Source organism: Egretta garzetta, unplaced genomic scaffold (assembly GCF_000687185.1).
Source record: "Egretta garzetta isolate BGI_Z169 unplaced genomic scaffold, ASM68718v1 scaffold713, whole genome shotgun sequence".
NCBI lineage: Eukaryota > Metazoa > Chordata > Aves > Pelecaniformes > Ardeidae > Egretta > Egretta garzetta.
Window position 1 is genome coordinate 1,264,769 of NW_009259104.1, and position 21,708 is coordinate 1,286,476.

General features: G+C 42.6%; 1 protein-coding gene across 1 annotated transcript in view; it reads right to left on the minus strand.

Moving 5' to 3' along the window:
• TBX20 (T-box transcription factor 20) overlaps positions 1-21,708 on the minus strand; it is a 46,660-nt gene that overhangs the window by 22,732 nt on the left and 2,220 nt on the right. The window contains exons 2-6 of the mRNA XM_009635297.1: positions 21,399-21,633; positions 20,172-20,336; positions 14,825-14,933; positions 9,049-9,207; positions 4,158-4,234 (exon numbers count right to left, since the gene is read on the minus strand). Of these exons, the coding sequence (XP_009633592.1) occupies positions 4,158-4,234; positions 9,049-9,207; positions 14,825-14,933; positions 20,172-20,336; positions 21,399-21,633 (745 nt within the window). The remainder of the gene's footprint in view (positions 1-4,157; positions 4,235-9,048; positions 9,208-14,824; positions 14,934-20,171; positions 20,337-21,398; positions 21,634-21,708) is intronic.

The window sequence follows — 21,708 nt, forward strand, 5'->3', positions numbered from 1 at the left end:
AGGACTGCTGCAGACAGCACATTATTAAGCACATGGCTTTGACTGCTACTTCAGCAGGGTGGTGCCCATATCTGGGCATTAGCATCCATTTCTTTAACAACCTTGTAAGCCGGTACAAAGTATTTCCACGTCTCAGACCTGAAGTTCCTCATGGGAAAATTCAGGATCTGATTACCATGCAAATCCAGCTGGGATGCAGCTCACTTACCTCCCCTATCCCCCAATCCTTCCTTTCTCTGCCTAAAAATTACTTGGGCATGGAGCCATACTTTTCCACAGTGCCTCCCATGTGTGTATCTACCTCCCAGAAGCATTACAGGACTTGTGCAGATGGGTATACTCCCTTAGGTCTTTTTAATAGTTACAAGTCCTCACCTTGAACTTGCCTATCGCATACTGGATCAAATAGACAAGTGAAGTTCAGCTCATGATGATGATCTGTCAATTCTTGTTTGATCATTGTTTTACGATTCAGTAGTTCTGTTGACTCACACTCTTGAAATGACCACCTTTTTCACTGAATTGTTTGCATGATATTTAATTGTGATGGTTCTATTTGTTTATTTTTAAAAGGCTAATTCTTCACAACTACTCAAAAGGTAAATTCAGGCTCAGGCTAAAAAAAATAATCTGTTGGGTTCTGATTTTGCACCTGCTATGGCTTTGGCAGTTTTTTCTTAAGCAGAAACATAAAGATATTCCCTTAATGCCTATCTCCAGAGTTAATTGCTCATTATAAAACCTACATTAGTCTTTTTCACAAAGGTTACCGTTAAAAAAAAAGATCACGTTCATCCACTTTACTGCATTTGGCATCCCATAGTTAACACCACAGTATATTAAGCTCCACATTCTAACTATTGCTGCTAAATGTTCAGTTTTTCAATCACAGCCACCATGGGAGCCTTTTTATAATAGAGGAAATGTAAATACAACGTAAAAAGATCAAAAGCTGAACCAGCAACTTATCTAAATCACAGTAGCCCCAGATAAAGTCTGCCCCTTGCCATAAATAGATTACCACAAGTAATGTACGGAAAGAGTTGATTGAGGAAGGAATCTCACATCCTACTGAAAATTTGATATATACCAAAGTCACCAATGATTTCTTTCAATGGTTAAAAGCTTTGCATATATAGCCATGAGTACAAGGAACTGTTGTAAGTTATTTAGAGAGGAACAAAGGAAAATACAGGCAGCTTTGCTGTTGCCTACCTCCTTCACCATTTTGCAAATTTCACTGACTTTTCATATATTGTTTTAACTCCAACACGTATAAGACAAACAGATTTAATCCTAAAGGCATTTGCAGCTTGAATTTCCTACATAGGGATCGTAAATCTAGAATGGGAAGCCCGAAATCGTTAAAGTCACATATTTATAAAATCATATTCAATTAGGTTAAAAAAGTGCAATTTCTGTCATCATGTCATAAAAAGATGTGTTTTTCTCTCAGATCTACTATAAAGAAAAGCTCCCTATATTGTTACAGATAGAGGCTGTTTTCAATCAGTTACAAGGAGCAATCCAATTACTGGATGGTTTAGTGCAGTAACTGACTCCAGACTAATTTAATTTCTTTAGGTCTCTAAAGATCAATTGATCTGATTTCTTTCCCTCCCCAAAGGCTGTTTAGGAAAAAGCAGGCTTAAATACCTGGAAATGAAATACAAAGCTCTGTACACTTTCACACTACTTGGGTGATTTGGAAAAACTGGAACTCGCGATAAATGAGTGCTCTCAGCCCCAGCATCACAGGATGCTTTACAGGAGAGCATTAGGATCACCCCACAGCACTGCAGATTATGCATGCCCACGCTGTATGCAGGCCTACTTCAGAAGCAGTGCATGGAAGGTATTTTCACAGCTTCTAGGTAAATATTCAATTTTCAGGAGCTGTGCAAATGTGCATTTGGCCTGCATAGTCTTTTCCCTGGCAAATAAATATTTTTTTCAGACAGCGAATCTTATAGGAATAACTAAGTTTCCAACTAGACTGAGCAAGAGTCTTCCTGTACTATTTAATGTATCACCTACATCTTGTAATGCACATTGCGATGGACATCAAGCAAGAAATTCTTCCTGTTGTTGTACCTCCCTTTGCTATTTCTTTTGCTTTATATCAGATTTCTTTAAGCAATTTTGCTGGCACTAAGGTGAAACCTATAGAACCAGTGGGCACTCAGAGAACAACATTCTCCTCTGCCTAAATATTTTGATGCTGGAACTGGAAAAAAAAAACCCTCGGTATTTCTGGACCTTATCAGATAACTTGGGAGATTCTCAAAGTCTCTTACCAGCCCTCTTGTCTGTTACACTTTTACTATCTCGTTACTGAATGTGTTGTGCAGCAGGTTTTGGTTTTTTAAATACTCTTGTTCCCTGATCAGGGCTAACCTTTCCCATGTAAGTCAAAATAAGACCTTACCCAAACTTGGACTCTCAAATCCAGAGGTTTAATGTCATTTCAATACTTTTCACAGTCTGTTTCTTGTATTTATTGTAGGTTTCACATTTGGCTACCTTATCTTTCATGGCAACATTCGTGCCTGGGCTATGCTGCCTGTCCCAGTCTCTATTCTTACACTTATCAATAAACAAAAGGTCACTGCGGTTTATGCTCAGCATTTCTGACTCCATGCCATGTGCTGTTATAGTAAGATGTCCTCTGGAAAAATTCCCTTCATATCCAGCACCACGATAGTTGGTTTGTCTGCACAGAGGTAACTAAGTTTTTCTCACAGCTTATCTATTCAGGCTCTCTCAGCCCTTGCAAAGCTGTGTCATTAGATATCACCTGTCTGTAGAACAAGGAAATGTGAAAAATCAAAGTCTCTTCTCTTCCTTTCTTGACTATTAGTTGCATACAAACCTGAGCTTTGGATGTTATTTACCTTGGTACTCTGTCAGTACAGCAGGCTATGCTATTTTAATTAAATCTGCTTCAGGTTTTTGGGGGTTTTGTTTGTTTGGGTTTTTCCCCATTTTCAACAAAGATTTTTACTTCGGAAGCAATTCCTGACAACTTTGCAAGTGTGCACTGCAGTCTACAAGCCTGCTTTCCCAAATGACCGTTCTTTCACCCAGTTACTCAACGGATCACTCTAATGATCCAGTCACTAGTAAGAGATAAAATACACCACTATTTCCCAGCCATGGGCCTGCTTAGATTGATGTACTTTTGAAATGCTGTAAAGGCTTTCCCTAGCTGTGTGGATATGACTTCATTGAGCAGTTTGTCCCCTATATGCACCCGTGAAAGATGATTCACAGATACACCTGGATAGCCCCACATAAGAGCCTAGAGGGTTTTGGCCTCTGCAAACTTTTTTTCACGGTTGTGTGCTCGTAGGAAAATTTGAGTGTGCTGTGTCCATCTCCACTGAGTTCTCTTCCAGCCTAAAGGACGCAGGCAGCCTAATTTGCTTCATTTGCCAAACTATTTGACACGATATCATAAAAATGTGATGCGCTGGAGAGCTACCAAGAGGTTGAAGTTTATTTCCGACTCAACTGTGGGTTAATGCTTCTGTCCCTATGGCAGCAGTTGCTTATAATGAGCTGTACACACACACAACTCAACAGTTTCCAGATAAAGCTTTCCCCTGATGCAGCCTGCAGTACAATTTTGGTGAAACAAAAATGGCATCTTTGTCATCAGAGTGGGAGTTACAGGATTTATCCTGATGGCAACAATTGCTGACTTCAGTGTCTGGGACTGCTGAAGTGTATTTTGGGAAGCTCCCCTCTCTCTTTTCCACTGCGTGGAGCAGTGGGGAGCTATAAAGATGTTTTTCACAGGACCACTGCCCTTGTTTCCCAATGACCCAATTCACAGACCTCAATAGGATTAAATGGCACGATAAGAAAAAAGCTTTTCATTCCCAAGTTGTAAAACTGACCCTCTCCCCCCTTCAAGAAGTCCCCTCAGGAAGATGAATATATCGGCCCCAACTGGAACAGATGTCAAAACTTAAAACAGCTCTTTCTTCGTAAAGTTTGTAAGTATTTTTAAAGGAGGTGGAGGAGGCTTGCTATATGCAACAAGATAACATTAAAATGCACAGCTTCTCAGGAGTTGAAAGGATGCTTTTCCTACAAACTCTCTCTTCTCTTTATCTTATCTGCATGGAAAGTAAACAGAAAGTCCCCATTACCTCTCGATATCAGTGAGTCTGGAAGAGTCCCGGAATCCTTTAGCAAAAGGGTTGCTGTCAATTTTCAACTTGGTTATCTGGAAACACAGAAAAGAGCAACGCAACATGAACATAGTGTTAAGGCATTGCAGCGTACAAAGTGTTAACCGATCCATCCTCCTGACTTCACTGCTAATTTTATCCATGCTCTGTGTGTGTGTGCACACTACTCTTGAGATGCTGCAAAGCTGGGGAGGCAAACCAGGGTGTATTACACATATGGCAATGGAAAGACCGAAGGGCACAGTGGGCTCAGCCTTCATGTTACCAAGAGCAGGAGGAACCCACCCACGTACAACATTACTGCTTCCAAATATTTTAACAGCACAAATTGGGTTGTCTTTTCTACAAGCAACCCACAGCACCCTGCTAACGTCTGAGCCTCCTTGGTGGAGCTGCAGGTCAGCTAGCATGAGCCCAAACTAGGAGCCACTGCCTGCAAACCTGAAGACCTTGCTTCAGTTCAGCCCCTCTTTTTTTTTTTTTTTTTTTTTTTTTTTGCATGAATGAATAATGGAACAGGAAATGTGAATGTTAAGCCAAGCTCAAAACTACAGTATGGAAATGAACCTTATAGCAGAAAGATAACATACATGAGGTCTCAAACAGGTAATCATTAGCTGGTAAATACAGTTCCTAGTGCTATGCTGACCTCCACAGTAGCTTTATGCTTATGTTTCTTCACCTGGAGCAGAGAGGGCCAGAACAAAGGAGGAAGACTAGGTCTCTTTTGTACTGATACCTTACATTTTCACCTAGATGCCTAATGTCCTGCCAGTAGCATTGCTGAAACTGTATTTCAGAAAGGCAGAGGCATCTGCTAGAGCAAGTCTTTGGCCTATATATTTCCCAGTCCCTTGTACACAGGGGTACTCTTTAGCAGAAAGCTGAAATCTGTGATAGTTGTGCAATGCCTTAAACATAAACAAATGCCTTCCTAACTCTGATGCCTGAGGCATGGGTTTCATTAAACACATCATCTTCACAGTGTGCCTAGCTTCTAATTGTTAATGCTAGTAACCTGGATTTTTAATGAGAGCCTTGAACTTGGTTGCCCTGGATCTTGACCTAGTATTGCAAAACCTGAAGACCCTGCTTTGGTTCCCCCCCCTTTTTTTTTTTTTTTTTTTTTTTACTGCAATGCAAATGTCCTCAGCCAGACATACTAGCCATCACTTAGGGCCAGTTTAACTATTTTTGCATGGAAAGAAGGTGAGGAAGGGAAGGAGGGAGGAAGAATGTGGGGAAAACTCAAATTTAAAGTGACAAAGCCTGGGCTAAAGGAGTAACCCCATTAAAACCATCACAGTCCTGGAAAAGCAGAGGTCTAGCAACCAAAACTCTCCTCCTCCCTTCTTCAAATGCCAAAAACCTGCCCCCTGCATCCTGTCAGCCTTTTCATTCAGCCAGAGAAACCCACTGATCAGGACTCACTCTGCCTCAAGGCATCCCCTTAACTTTGCAGTCAAACTTTTCAGGTGGTAGCTTCCACTGTGGGTTTTTTGGGGGAGCAGGAAAAAAATACATCACTTCCCTTGTGAAATTTTCTAGCTGTCCACCCAAATGAGATTTGGTGAATAAAACCTGAGACATCATCGTAATATTCAGATTTTCCAGCCAGACTTCTTCTGAGAGTTAAAAATAGAATTGTAAGTGGGAGTTGGAGCTTGACAAGGGACAACACAGGACCTGTCCTGCAAAGCAGTGAATGCCACCAACTCTAGCTGAAGCCCATGAAAATCAACAGCTCTCAGCATTTCATACTGAGCAGCTATGTCAGCCTGGCTTTCCTCAAAAAAAGCCTGTATTGCAGAGGCCACAACCTCATTTTTAATAGCTGGCTCTCGAGACGCAGAAAGAAAAAGGGATCTTTTCCAAATCCTCAAACAATCAAATGCTCTCATCAGACAAAGGTATTTCAAAATGGGGTGGCTTCTCCTCCAAAATTAAAAAAAAAAAAAAAAAAAAAAAGAAAAAAAAAAGACAACTGAACCCAATTTTTCGTTCTCAGAAAGGGGTCTTCTGGGAGGGACAGGCTTACAAAGACAAAACCTGAACATTTAATTACTGGTGTGCAGTACGCAAATGATGTGCTGAGCAGCTGCCACCCTGAAATCTCACTGCACCCCTGGGCTGCTGCCTTCCCTGCCCAGTGTTTTGGGTCCATACAGGGCCAAGCTCTCTGGGGATGGTCCTTGCTTTGAGGTAGTACGTAGGAGGTGCTGCAGCTCACCAGTTGTTCCTATGGGCTGGTCAGACAGCATGGGACCTCAGCACTGGCTGAGGGTTGGAGGCTGTCACATCGTGCAGGTACAACTGCTGGAAACGACCCTGAACATCAGTGCTTGTCACAGGATCTTGTTAAGGCTAGGTTGGGTGGGGTTTTGGGCAACCTGGTCTAGTGGAAGGTGTCCCTGCCCATGGCAGGGGATTTGGAACTAGATGATCTTTACAGTTCCTTCCAACCCAAACCATTCTATGATTCTATGACCTTGCAACAGCTCAGCAAGTTATGGTCTCATCCTACTCCCAAGATATCCATAAACCCTTGACTCACGGTGATGTTGCAGAGAGCGGCGAGTTAGTACCTCACAACTACAGAACATTTTTATGGCAGCATTTTGAAAACTACCCTGAAAGAGGACGGGCTCTAACTAGTTCCATTGACTTAGATCACCAACACACCGAGCCAACTGTGCTGCAGAATAAGGATGTCTATTCATCTCTTGAGCGTATTTTCACCAATCAAACTTCCATTTTCCTAATATTAAAGATTTGGTATGACATCACAGGAGAAACTTTTTGTATCCACCAAAGCCAGATGAGACTCGCGCCCATGGCAGGGGATTTGGAACTAGATGATCTTTACAGTTCCTTCCAACCCAAACCATTCTATGATTCTATGACCTTGCAACAGCTCAGCAAGTTATGGTCTCATCCTACTCCCAAGATATCCATAAACCCTTGACTCACGGTGATGTTGCAGAGAGCGGCGAGTTAGTACCTCACAACTACAGAACATTTTTATGGCAGCATTTTGAAAACTACCCTGAAAGAGGACGGGCTCTAACTAGTTCCATTGACTTAGATCACCAACACACCGAGCCAACTGTGCTGCAGAATAAGGATGTCTATTCATCTCTTGAGCGTATTTTCACCAATCAAACTTCCATTTTCCTAATATTAAAGATTTGGTATGACATCACAGGAGAAACTTTTTGTATCCACCAAAGCCAGATGAGACTCGCAATCATTTATGGCCATATTTTTCCTGAGAGACTGTCTCACAAACAATCAGAGAACATCTGCTAGAAAGCATTTTAAAATGAAATCTGACCTACAATTCAACTCTGTGGCAGTGGTTTGACTGTTTAAATAAATGCATGCCCTTTAAATCTTAAATTATGAGATAGTTTGTTGAAAGTGTAATGTATTTAGCTTTTATCTAATAACCTCCAGAAATGTAATCAACCCCTCCTTAAAACAGTTCTGAAAGAAATGGCAAAAATGAAAAAAGGCTCCATTTTCATTAGTCATAAATAAAATGACAGCATCAACCTCTAGGGGTTCCGGAGATGTTCCATTGAGAAATTTTCCAGGACTCAATGTATGTGCTTTGGGAAGGTTAGTTTAGAAACATCTCTGGTGTAAATATCGTCGGTAAACACAAATCCATCCTACAGAAATAAATTCCAGGTTTAGCTGGTTTAGTGCCTGTCACTATTTTGCTGGTTTCTACAGAAAGTTAAGTGGAAAAATCTAACCGCCTGTCCAAACATTATATTGTTGAGATTGCCAGGTGCTGAATGCATTTTCTGCATCATCCAGATACAAACCTGAGTTTAAAATCAATACGTTCTGGTATTAAAGCCCCAAAGCGGGATCACGGGTCTGTCATAAGGACAGACTTAATACTACTACTATTATCTTCAGAGCTTCTTTGGCCCCCTGTACAGTAGTTTCCTTTTATTCATAGCATTTAGAAATTAATGAGTTTTTGCTTCATATGAAGAAATGCAGACTTCTTCAAATAATTCAGCAGGTACATTGACTCTGTGATGCTGCCTGCCCACATGTTTGGACAGTACTTATATTTTTCTAAACGTGGGGGAATTAGAGAGGGCAAGAGGTATCTTTTTGAAGTTACATAGTCGTTAAGCCCTTAAAGCACACTCTGAATCGCACTGAAGCCAACAACGTATTTCCACTGACTTAAATATTAAAGCCCTATCCACTATCAAGCAGACCCTCTGCTCTCTGATTGTTTATATACGTCCTAAAATTACTCATTAGCAATCTATTGTTATGATCTCCTCCATTTTGTATATATTATTCACTGGCATGCAAATTGAAATTCAAACATCTGGATGTAATCTGGGCAGCCTCTGAAAAGCATATCTCTGAGTGATTTCCCTTACGTTTGAGCCTTACAGCTTAATTAGTCAACTTTTTAAGCCCATGAAATCATCATGTGCAAACCAGAATATCTCTCAGCTAATGGCTCGTGGCGTGAAAGACCACTGCAACAGTTCCTTAATGACCTATAATTAGAAAAGGACTAAATGATAATATGCTAACAGCTCTGTATAGACAGAAGGGAAGACAAATTGAAGCCTCTTTCATGTCATTTTTACTCCCATGAATAATCCTTATGGCCCTTTGAAGTTAGTAATACTACCCATATACATAAAGAGTTACTCCTGAATAGGAATTAGGTTGGGCAAGGTCACTACAGACATTGGCATGGAAAGGTAGGTTGTACCAGAAATTTTCCTAGTTTAGACTGGGGAAAGGTAAGTTTTCAGCAGGGTGGGATTTAGTTAAAACTGTGGAAATTAGCAACCATACTCACCAGTTGATTCTGGTAGGCAGTAACAGCTGTAAAAACTGTCTCTGGAAAGATAAATGTCCTGAACTCTTCTGATTTCAGATTTAGCAAAGAAGCCGTGTGATCCTTCTTCTTAATAATGTGGACCCTTGGCTGGTACTTGTGCATGGAGTTTAAAATGATCTGCAAGAAAGAGTGAGAAGGCACTGGCCTGAGAGGAAGGTTTGGCAGGACCCTCGAGGGCCATAAGACCACAGGGGAGAAAAAAGATCCAATTAACACTGCAGGGGAGACATCTGAAATCTAACTAGGCAGGGGCTGATATTCAGAGCAAAGTCTCCGTCTCCTTTGGACAGTTACAGAAAATGAAGGTGGAAAAGCAGGCACCCCAGGAGCTGGTTTCCTCTCATTCCTACACCACTGGTGAGCATGGGTTTTTTGAAGCATAAATACCTGTTCCTACAGGTGAGGTGTTTTACATACAGAATTTGTTATTGCTAGCGTGTGCCCCAGTTTGCAGATGTCAGCTGCAAGTGTAAATACATAACTCTTGAAAGCTCAGGACCAAGAGGCCACACTTGCAAAAGCATACAGGTGCAGAATGAAAACAGCCAGGAACCCCTCAAAAAAACAGAAAAAAATAAAACCCAACCAAGAAAAAAGCACCAGCAGCAGCACAAACCAACTGACCAAAAATAAAACTCCACGGATCCTTTTACTGCGGCAAACCTTTAAAGCAAATGACTTCGTAGATGCTCTTCACCGCAGACTACCAAAAATGAGAACAAGGAAGGAAACCAATACAGAACCCCAAAATGATGAGGTTTTGCCATTTTATCCTCATTAATAATTGTTTACAAGCTCCCAAAATAATTCTAACCCTAACGTACCAACTAACCAATTTCAATGTTCGCTGGAGTCAAACAGAATCCCACTTGCTCCAGTTACCACTGGCTGGAGGCCTGTTTGGCTGCCTCTAACCACAGCATTACAATATAAGAATTAAATACAGAGCTCGGCTCACACCAGTCCTTGTTTTGGATATAATCACAGTCACAAGACGAAATTGGCAATGGTGTGGGTGGTTCTATTTTGCAGGGGCCATAAGGACGTTAGAGCCAGCTCTGTACATCTGGAATAGCTAATGTGCATTCCTCGGGAAGCGTTAACTTCAGCTGAAACACAGCAGAAGTGGTGCAGTATTTCATGCTAACTCAGTCAATGAGAAAGGTTGCACGTTGCATTGGAGGGGGGAGCTTAAATGCAGCTTTGTCCTGGCTAAAATTTCCATCAGCGTTTTCTCTGCTGCTCGTTCTCAGCCAAATATTGCTATGATTCACACTGTGACTTTGAGGGGTGCAGACAGCATCAAGAAAGTCATTACAATGATGGGAAACCATCATCCTGAATGAGTTGCATGTCTGCTTTCATCAACTCAGGTCCTTTCTCAAATCACTTCACCATTTTTTACATGCACACGCACAATGGCCATTGACCTTGCCGTTAATATCCTCAGCACTTTTCCCTCTCTATAAAATTTTGCCTTACCAGCCTAGTCACTTGGGCTACTCTAAGCAGCTGGAAAAGACATTTTAAAGGACGGTGCGTGGATGGTGATGAGCTTACTGAGGTGTTGGCCTGCAGAGCTTGGTGCTTCTCATTGCCTTTCACAGCCACGATATCCACACCAGAGCATTACATCTGAGCCGCAGCCAAGCAGAAGGAAAAAAAACACTGTGACAGAGCAGCTCCCACACACGCCCTTCCCTTTCACTCCTCTGTGAATGCAAATCATGATAATGAAACTCCATTTGTCAAACAAGACCACGTAATCTTTTATGAAAGTTTTCCGCAACCAAAAGCGCATGTGGGTAACATGCCCTGCCACGATGCTCTACCCGCGCCTTCCCACCAGAGGCAAGTCGGGCCATTCAGGTACAAAACAAGTACCAAACATAGCCAGGAGGTCACAAAAGACCCACAGCCAAGGTTAAGGTCACTATCTCCTTTTCGTGAGGGCCTGTGTATGTAAGGCTCCCTCTGCATCCCAGCACAGGCTGCCAGCGTTGCAGTACTCACTGATATTAAACCCAGCAGAATACTGCACAAAGATACCCCTTAATATCCGTGCAGCTTCTTATGTTAGGACCATCAAAACAGCCTAAAGGAGTTAGATACACAGGGTGCATCTCACAGAGTAGCCCCAAAGAGTCGTTTCAAAGTCCAAGCAGTCCCCTGCCTGTGTGGTGTAGCTATCAGAAAATCCCTCATGCCAGCTCTGCGGTACTCATGCTGGTGTGCCTCGAGAGAAGCATCAGGTGCCTGTATACTTATGGCAGCCCCCCGGCACATGCTTGCTGGAAGCACGGCATGGTCACAGGCCCCCAGCCACCCCACCTGCCTTTGTGCCGACAGCCTGCGGCAGGGGAGATGGCCAGGATCCATCTGTACGTGATCCTGCTTGCTGTAAGGTCAGGCAGGTTTGTAGGCATCTGGTTCCCACTGCCTCTGGTGGCCAGTCTGTAGCCAATCTGGATGCCAGCTGCGAAATCCCCAAGGTGACTTTGAATTTGGGAACTATGCTGTGAATGCGGCTTCCACATTCACCAAGGAAGAGCATTACCAGGCAAAGTTTGCTTTCTAAAAACAGAGAGGTTCCTAACTTCTGCCAGGTTGACTGAAAAAAACACACCTGGGCATAGCTCCCTGTGGCTATTCCAAACCCCCTGCTTTCACAGTTCCTTGTTGGCCATGTTCACTCCTTTGTGTTTACTTTTGCAAATGTTCATGTGTTTGAGTTTTGCTATCATAAATGCCAAAAAAGCAATTACGATAATGTATACACTCATGGTTCACCTCACCATAAACCAGAAACGATGCCACCCCAACTAAGTACAACCAAAAGTCCTAAAAGAAGTAGTCTGTGTGAAAAACATCACCAGAAATCTGGAAAAAAAATTCATGTTCATAAGTGCACCACAACCAGAAAAGTGGGAATGGCTTGGCTGTAAAAATCCAGCGACAGAAGCCATTTCCTTCCTCTCATGAGGATATCTGAAAGTGTTTCCATGGAACAAGCTCTATGTCATGCACACAGAGATAAGACTTCTGCCTGATGCTTGGGGAGAATATGTACATAGCTATGGGGTTATGCACACTGCTGAAGATACACAAGCAGAGATGCTTGCCAACTCCAAAAGTCTCGGAATAAGAGAAAACAAACAAATGCCTCTCTTCTCTTCGGATTCCTTTTCAGGAAACGAACCACCCTACAAATAAACCACCACAATTACCTTGCAACCAAAATGGTCTTCTGGAAGATGGAGAAAGCAAGCAACCACAACAAACTGGAATCAGGTTGGATCCAGCTTCTCTACCTATAACTAGTCGTCAAACGAGTCTTTTAGGTCATTAAAACTTCCTCAGGAAACAACACGACTTGTCAAACATAATTAAAGTTTTAGAAGGTCAATTAAAAAGATCACGTCAGTGAAGAAGGGCTCTTGCAAACTGAAGGGAAAGGTTTCAGGAGGCATTTCATTTCTCCCCTTCTCTTAGTAAACGGGAGCTCAGAAATGCCATCAGCCATAGCACAGGGAACCTGCCTTAAAGGCTTCAGAGAATGAATTTCTTCCTTAATTCTACTGAGCATCCAATGGTGGTATTTACATAGCTTCAATAAGGCAGTATGTAAAACCAGGCACCCTAATTTGGAACATAAAAACCCACAAAATATTAAAAAGGGAGTGCTCCGTGAAGGCGTAACACCGGTCACGCAAATCTCAATATGGGATCAAGCCTTTGGGGCTTATTTTTCACCAAACACACAAAACTTCCCATCAACTTTGGCTGTCCAAAGCCTTCACATAAAGAATGGGATCCACCTCTGCCGCTTCTTGGAAAGTTAATCAGGAGGCCGCATCTCAAACACTACCTATCATTTTCTCCCACTGCCTGTATTTGAGACGATTACGTCTTCTTGCTCTGTCACATGTCTCTGTTCCCGACAGCTTCTCAGACCTACTTCTTTTTTATACTCATCTGGGCTTCTGGGAACTGCACTGCTCCTAACTAGTTTGCAATATATTGCTGCGAGCCCTTTATTAGAGGCACACATGGCCCCTGTTATGATGAAAAATGCTTCTTTTTAAATGCGCACGTATACTGCTCTATCATCACTCAGTGATAGAGCCCACAAATCTTCAGCTTTGCCCTTCTACAGATTATGAAATAAAAGAGAGAGAGGGGGTAAAAAAAAAAAAAAAAAAAAAGGGCATTCTCCACTGGTCAGGAAGGGAACAACGGTGGGAACTGGATTCAAGAAAAATATACCCACCGGGGGATCTTTACAAAACTCCACCATAGAGGCATCTATCTGGGCTTTCTTTTGGTTTTTTTGTTTTGTTTTGGGGTTTTTATATACTTTTGTTGTTGTTGCTTCCAAGAGGTATTTTAAGTGATCATGGCTGTGGTTCAACTCTTAGGTCTTGAAACGAGTGAAAATTCTCTTTTGGAGGAGAAGCCTTTGCACAGAAGACAGCTCAGGCAAAAGGCCACTGTCTCACGCAGTCCGAAAAGGCAATAAATAGCATTGGGGGGGGGGAGGGGGGGAATATTTCTGACACCGTGTATGCCACAATTATTCAGCTTTACAGGTTCCTTACCCCTATACATGCTTCAGAGTTCAAAATCATTCCTCTCTTCCCAACACCGCATTTACTAACACTGCCTTTACACTCGTTCTTCTTACCTGCCCTGTTCTCAGTCAGCAACCCTTTCAAAATCATCCCCCTGCTTCTTCAGCCTTCCCCTGGGGAACCACCGAGCCCAGAGACAACACTTTTAGCTCTTCCTTTGCAACTTGGAGGTGCTACCAAGCCATTCCTGCACTTAACAGGCACTTCTGGAGAAGGGACAAAATGGATGACACTTTTTCTTACCACCTACCACTAGACAGTCAGGTAGCTCAAGGAGTTGTCCCCACTGATGAAGCATAGCAGGAGCCCATGGCCAGCAGCTCTGCATCCTATTTACCAGCTTCCAGCCTCAGTGACAACAAACTGGTGCCGATCAGAGCTGGGACCTGTTCCCTTTAGTGACCCAAATCCACCCTGTGGCACCTTGACTTGTAGGCAGCCTACAGTTATTTCAAGGGTGACTGAGGCACACTTGTTTTTATAATTTGATAGCCCTTTCTTCGGTGTCACATCAGTATTTTCTGCTGACTCTGTGCCCATGCTGTGCTGACTCTGGATGTACAAGAGCTCTTATTGATGGACCCAGCCCTAACAGGTTGCCTGTAACAAGAGGGAGTTTCCAAGCACACATGGAAAAACATGTGAGCTTGCTAGCCAGTTCACGTGGCAGAGCATACTGCCAAGCCACAGCAAAATGCGGGCAGAAGCACGACAAAATGCTCGCCTGACTCCCTTCTTTCCCTTGCTTCGATGCTCAACTCCACCTGGAACTTGTCCCCAATGGATGTCCTGCCTCTGACAGCTGTAGGAGTGTAATTTGAACATTTTCATTGACCTGGGCTCTACTTCATGAAAGATAAAGAAAACTGATTTCTGAAGTCACCTGTTCCTCTACAACAGAGATTAAACCCCAACACGTTTAAGCTTCATGCAGTGTCCTCCTCCACTGTGGTACGAAGGGCTGGCCAAGAGAGGGGTAAGGTGGGGGCCACGACAGCCTTTCCCCGTTGTAGTCTCTCTCCCACAAGCTTAATCCTGTGGTACAAGCGAGCGATTGCCCTGTGGCGATTCCTTTACCCTTTCCCGCAAGGAGGGCTACTCACGTGGCCATGCTGATCCAGCTCGTTGTTGGTGAGTTTGACTTTTTCGAAGGACACCATCTGCTTCAGCAGTTGCTCTCCCGTGAATGGGGAGTCAGGGTGTACATACAACCTAAAAAACACAGGGAAAAGGCCTGCTCGTAAAAGAATCTAACCTCTTGACTTGTGCGTGGGCACCGCTTCCATATGAAATCAAAAAGCCCATAATATCTTTCTTTTGGGATATGTGGCGGTTTCACTGACGTGGATTTCCTGAGAGCTTAGGGTAATACAGAGCTGCTACTTGAACCAGACTCACACAGGGTCCTCCAAATTAATGAACGCCTGAAATATGACCATTAGTGAAAGACAGTAAAGCAGATGACTCGAGTTGTTTAATTCACTGGAACGTAATGAGGTATCCCATGTCCAAGTGCTAGACTGCTCTCTAACCATACTTATTATCTAGTTATCTGAAGCGGAGACATCAACTAATATTCGCTGTTGTGTCTTTTCCCAAATGAAAAATTGATCATGTCTTTCCCCACAGCTGTACTAACAAGCACTTAAAATAACAATGACTACAGCTCCGAGAGAAAAAACATGGTGTCATTAGAGAGATAATGGGGGAATGTAGATAAAAATGCATTTTTCTTTATATGTAACATTAAGCCGTGATAATGATTTTAACCTGCACTCGATCACACGTTAGCTGTGGTGACGTCTGTTTATAAGAGGCTGAAGGCTGCAGTCCAGCACAGTGGTCTGACATGAAAAAATTAACTGCAGCTCTGCAATTAACAATCCACCACTTGGGAAATTAAGCAGAAGAAAAGGAAGCACAGAAGACATGTAGATACAATGATATATACCTTATGACTAGACTAATTACAAGTGCCAGGCTATTTAAAAACCATGATTTTATAGGAATAATATATTGCTGAAAATTATTTAACTCAAATGTTCTTTTGCAATAGTGAACCAAGAGCTGAAATAGACTTTCAGCTAGTGCAAACCAGGCCTGTTCTGCTTCTGTCTGTGTTGGTTATCACTCGCTGAGGGCCTAAGGCTCATTTTGGGTGATGTCTTTGGCCACATGGATGGATTTCTTCCATTAGATGGGTGGGGCAGTGCTGAGATGCCAGGTGAGAAAGATAAACATTTTTTGTTGTTGTTGAGCTACCATTTTGGTTAGGCAAGAGGAGAATGGAAAAATCACTACACCGTGGGGCGTAACTCTCCGATAGACTACGCTGATCCCTAATCGAGGAATCCATACTAAGACTCCGGGGAGCACAGCTCTGTTGCTCAAAGGGGACGGAGATTTGATCCTGCACTCTCCGTCTTTGCCAGCAGAATCCCCAGGACATGGTGAAACTAAAGCTTTACCAGCACAGCTCACTTCAGGTCTGCGAGGTGTTTTCCTCACATTGAGCCGAAGCACAGCTTAGCTGGTATAGCTATGGCCACAGGAGGGATGCTGAGCCAGGGTTCCCGCCGCAGTAAAAATATTCCTAGTGTACAGGCATCCTCACTGCTATCGACTCCGCTGATTGCACCACCAGGCTCATGAAAAACTATGATGTATCTGAAAACCCAAGACCTGGAATCCTGTTATGTCGAAAGAACTTTCCCTCTCATGAAAATTAATTTCACCTTCCTGTATAAAACTGGGAAAAATCTCAATCTTTAGAGCCCTCACTTTGCAAAGGAAAAGGAAAGAGAGTCCCAAAAACATCCTGCAACTTTTCAGCCAGCCTTGCTTTTTTTTTTTTGAGTCTGGCTGCTGATTTTGAATGTCTGGATAGCTAAGAATGTTTACAGTGATCACAGAGTGTCAGGCTCGGCAAGGTTTGGCTAATTGGGACCAAAAAAGCCAAACTATTTCAAATATGTGCTGGGGAATGAGTAAAGATCTTCATGCCTCTAAATGCTGAGCACAATTGTTTTACACCACAGCCAGTTAGTGCCTGGCACCATTTTCACGCTACAAAGTGCCTGGATGTTAGCAAAGCGCTAACGGGAAAGTCACTGAAGGATGGGCACCTGAGTGTTGGTTACATAAAGGTATTAACAGACCCTGCTTTTCTTTACTGGTTTGCTACACGTTGTCGATCCCACTTGCAACACATGGTTCCACCTGGTGACCTACACCTATCCACATGCTTCTCCTACAGCCTGAGCTTGCACACCCTGGAGAAGAGGCTCAAAAACCAGACATCTCGCCCTCTGAAGTAGAAGTTGATGAGATCCCGAGCGTGCACGAGCAAACGGGTTAGAGAAATAAACGTGCACATTCCAGCACGGCACACGAGGCTCCCCCAGAAGTTTGCACGGGCTCTGCTGCCTAAGGCCAGCCAGATGCAAGGGGCTGCTCGCTTCACTTCACAAAGGCTTTAAGAGCCATATTTGGATGTGAATTTGCTCCACGGTATATGTTGTTTCGTGATATATGCAGGGTTTGGGTACTGCTTCCTTCTTGCGTATTTTGGAATGCGACACCGCTCTCCTATTTAGTTTAGCAGTTGGTCAGGTCCTACAAGCCCCGTGCATGCTGCTTTTAATTACCTTAATGTCTCAAATGATTTACAAAATGTAATACCTTTTAAAGGTTTCCTACCTAGGGTTCTCTGTAAGCGTGTCAACGCTATAACTTCATTAAACAAATGGTTGTAGTCAAAAAAAAAAAAAAACTTTAAAAAGGTAAAAAAAAAAACCACTTAAAAGACAGACTTTTGAGTGAAAGAAATGAGGTGTAAAAGGAAAGAGAGTGAATAAAGGTACATGCTGTAACTTACTAACCTGATCTTTCACGCAGTCTTAGCAATTTGGAAAAACAAACATTAAAAAAAAAAATCACACAGGAATTCTATCACCGGATAGCACTTTAGGAGATTTACAAAAGACTGTCTGAAAAGTATTTTTATTTAAGTGTTTGCAACAACATAAACTTGTCTTAAATGTTGACAGCAGGAAGACAGGGATAAAACTGGTTTTTGTAGAAAGTTCCCCGAAGGGCTAATCTTTCAAACAGAATCACAGAATACTTACTCATTTTTTTTTAAAAAATAAAAGCTGTCTTAGCGTTGAAAGTTATTTTTATGATGGAAAGAGCAAAACACCTAGCGGGTTCGATCCTGCAAAGTCTTACACCCATGCATAACGCAACTCTGGAATAATTCCCCTGCTGCTGTTGTGCCCATGCAGACACAGGCAGCGATGTGCGTGGGGAGACAGCACCCCGGTACCAGCCCCCAGATGCTGAGCATGCCTATGCTCCCCACTGACACTCCTCAAGCGAGGAGAGCTAAAACCGTGCATTTGGAGGACAAGAAATCGTGAGTGATAACTTCATGAAGGGCTCCTGTTACTAGAGCAGGACCAAACCCATTTCGCAGTGGGAGGAGTACTGCTTTTAATCTGTTTGAGCAAGACTGAGGCTTCCCACCTCGAAAGATGCATTAACACTCCAGAAAAAGCACTAGTAATGCAAACAAACATCGGCACGCCGAACCTCTTGGCATCCTTTTTCTCACAAAAAGCAAAAAGCAAAAGCAGCAGAAAGTGCATAAATGTATATGCAACTATGGTTCGTGCAAAGAATAAGTAATCTGTGCCTGGGCTATGATCAATGGTCTTTTGGCCAAGCATCCCGAAAATGAAACAGGAAAGGTACATGTTTGCAGACAGGGGCAAAACATCCAGGAAACGAAAGAGCACAGGTATATATTTGCACATAGGGGCACTGACTCGACAAGGACCTTAAAGAGCTACCACAGTACGATGATAATAAACATTAAACTCCAAGAAGGTTTGTCCCCAGCTCTAAAACAGTCAGTAGGGCAGTTGCTAATTATTCCAAGGATCAATCTCTTGTCTTATGCTCTTATAGTTCCTCACTGAGCTAGTCTAAGCCAGATAGCATGAACTAGCTGTCTTTTTAAAGGTATCCCAAAAGGCACTTGAACAGAAAAATAAGGAGGGGAGAACCCTGCCTTAAAACTATTTCTGTCCTTCCCTTATTTCTTCTTTTGATGCTGACTCTTTTGGAGCAGGATCCATGTTTTTCCTTTGGGTTTTGATCAGTGCCCATTACAATACGTCAAATGAAGCCCTCAGACGTTAACCACATTGCAAGAAGGAGTTTTTGGCCATGAAAACAAAGCCGACATAACTCCTAGGTTGCTGTCTTTAATCACAGCTTCTCTGCATGCACTTTTTGTTTGTTTACTTCCCTGAGCTGCCTTCCAGAGATCAGCAGTCAGCAAGATTTCAGCCCAACTATTTATATGAGGAAAGCATGCAGGATTTGGTCCCTATACTCACACACACAAAAAAAGCGTCCTTCCATTTCTTGTGTTTCACTTCTAATTTCTGACTCTGTAATGAGCAAGTTCTTTTAACCCGGGGCTAAGCCACCTGGAGCGGATCTGTGTGCCGGCACAGAGCCCTCCACCAAAAGTTTCTTTGAAGCCAGAGAGGCGTCCACATTATTTCCATATCTCCAGCTCTGACTCAGCAAAGCCGTTCGACATGTGCTTCAGCCTTACTGGACTCGGGGACTTAAGTAGGCACTGAAGTGCTGGGCTGAATACAATGAAGTGTGGGGCTCCGCTGAAGTGCCCTCCTACCATATAGCCTAGGGCTGTAGCCTCAGTTTCCCAACGCTGAAAGGAGCCGGTCATTAATGTAATTAATGGAATGATTTTTTGAAATAAATTGGGAGGAATTTACTTCATTTTTTCCTAACGTCTCAGGAAATGTCATGATTTCTTAATAAAAAAAAGAAAAGTCTGTAGAACTGATGCAAACTCTGCCCGCTGTCTAAAAGATGACTAAAAGCAAGAATAAAATTATAGGTTAGCAAACGCTGGATATGTTGTCAAGAAATAATATAATTTCAAGCATAAACAGCACTGAACTGTAATGTAGTATTTCTACTTGGTCTTGGCTGGCGCTGCTTGGATTGCTTTAAATTATGAGGTCAAATACCAGGGGGTGGTGGTGGGGCAAACCCAAGAGTCAAATCTATCTATCTATATTTTTTTAAAGCTTTCTTATCTGAATTAAGGCAAACTTCATTAAAAAAAAAAACAACCTATCTCTATATATAGATATATAAAAGAGCTTTTAGCCAAGCCCTGCATGCCTTGAAACATTCAGTATAAATCAAACCTCAAAGCAGAGACTTGAGGCCCGATTCTGCATTACAGAAAAATCAGAGTTTTGCAATCAACTTTGTTGAGCATGGACCCAAAGTCTCAGAGCACTATTTGCAAAGAGAGTGAAAAGATTAATAGCATGTATTTCTTGAAGGAAAATGAAATAAAAAGTAAAGAAATTAAAAGACCAGCAGGAAAAATCTACAAACCTTGCAGGGAGCGGAGGGTCAGCCTTTCCAGCCACTAACCAGGAAGACCTGTGGTAGGCATATCGATATCTTTTATTGTCCACAGGAACTATATCCATTAACACAATGTACTTGGCTTCAGGATCCACTCCCGAGAAAGAAACCCTGATCGTAGGAAACATTCTCCTGAAATAAAGGCAAATTGGAAAATAAATAGGTGGACGGAGAACAGAAATAAGAGAGCTTCTGAAAAGCTGCTAAAATTAAGGATTCTATTTAAACCGCCTGGAAAAAAATGAAAGCATCTATCAATTCTGCTGCAGCATGATACAAGTTGAAGCCTGATCTCTAATACACACAGAAAGTACGGCTTCAAATCAGAACGAGTTTTTGGAAGCAAAAACAAAAAAGGGTAAAAGTGAAAAAGGAGATGTACTTTTGCCTGTTGGTTAAAAGTACACAACGATTGCAGAAAATACTTGTACCTGAGGCACACAAGTCCTTAGAAACACAGATTTATTTTTTTTTTAAATGGGATCCATACTAGCGTTAGGGAAATATTGCAGAAATTATTCCGGTTAATATTCTCACATATTTTAGACGCATTTTCTTTCAAGCCTGCTCACGGTATTTCTGAGAGGAGTTTTCAAAACCAAACTTTCCTTTCCTCACTTAAATTTTGACAAACCAAAACTTTAGAGTGTAAGGTTTTGCCGTTAGAGCAGAAATAAAGTTAAATAACTTTAAACAGTTTAGAAATTTCAACTTCAAATTGCCGATTTTATTCTTACTTTAAAAAACAACAAAACAAAAAAAACTAAACCACATGCTGGTAGAGCTCGCTAGTTTAAAAAAAAAAAAAAAAATCATCGGGGACCTACATTAAGAAGAAGTAACTTCGGGAATTACAAAACCGGACAAGACATTTGGCTTCTCCCGACTGCGCTTGACTGACCCAAAGCCCTTACTGAAGAAACGGCGAGGTGTAAGGTGATGAAAAAGCCCGGGGTTCTTTTGCACATTATTTGCAACCCAGAGAAAAAAAGAAAAACAAAAAAGAAAAAGACCAAACCCAAACCAAACCGAGCCCTGACTGAATTACTTCCCCACGGCCCCGCATTCCCCCATGTCTGTACCAACCCTGCCCCACAAAAAAAAAAAAAAAAAAAAAAAAAAAAAAAAAAAACACAGCCCCCCCCACGACATAGGAAGCTGCCCGGAGAGCACCCGGGACTGCCCCAGCCTTACCTCCCGGATTTGGTGATGATCATCTCGGTACCCAGTTCGTGAAACTTGTCCCAGAGCTCTTTGGTCTCCAGGCTGCAGGAGATTTTGGCCATCTCCTCGCTGGGGATGATGGGGGTGGTGGGGATGAGGGGCTCAGTGCACAGGGACGAAGGGCTGGTGCTAAAATCCCCGTGAGGGTCCAGGCTGGACAAGTCATTCAAAGGCTGGGCGCAAGAGGATTTCTCAACGAATTGTTCTGCAGGATTTTGGGGGAGGAATAGAGAGGGGGGATTCAGCCAGGACGGGACGACCGCCGGGAAAAACTATTTTC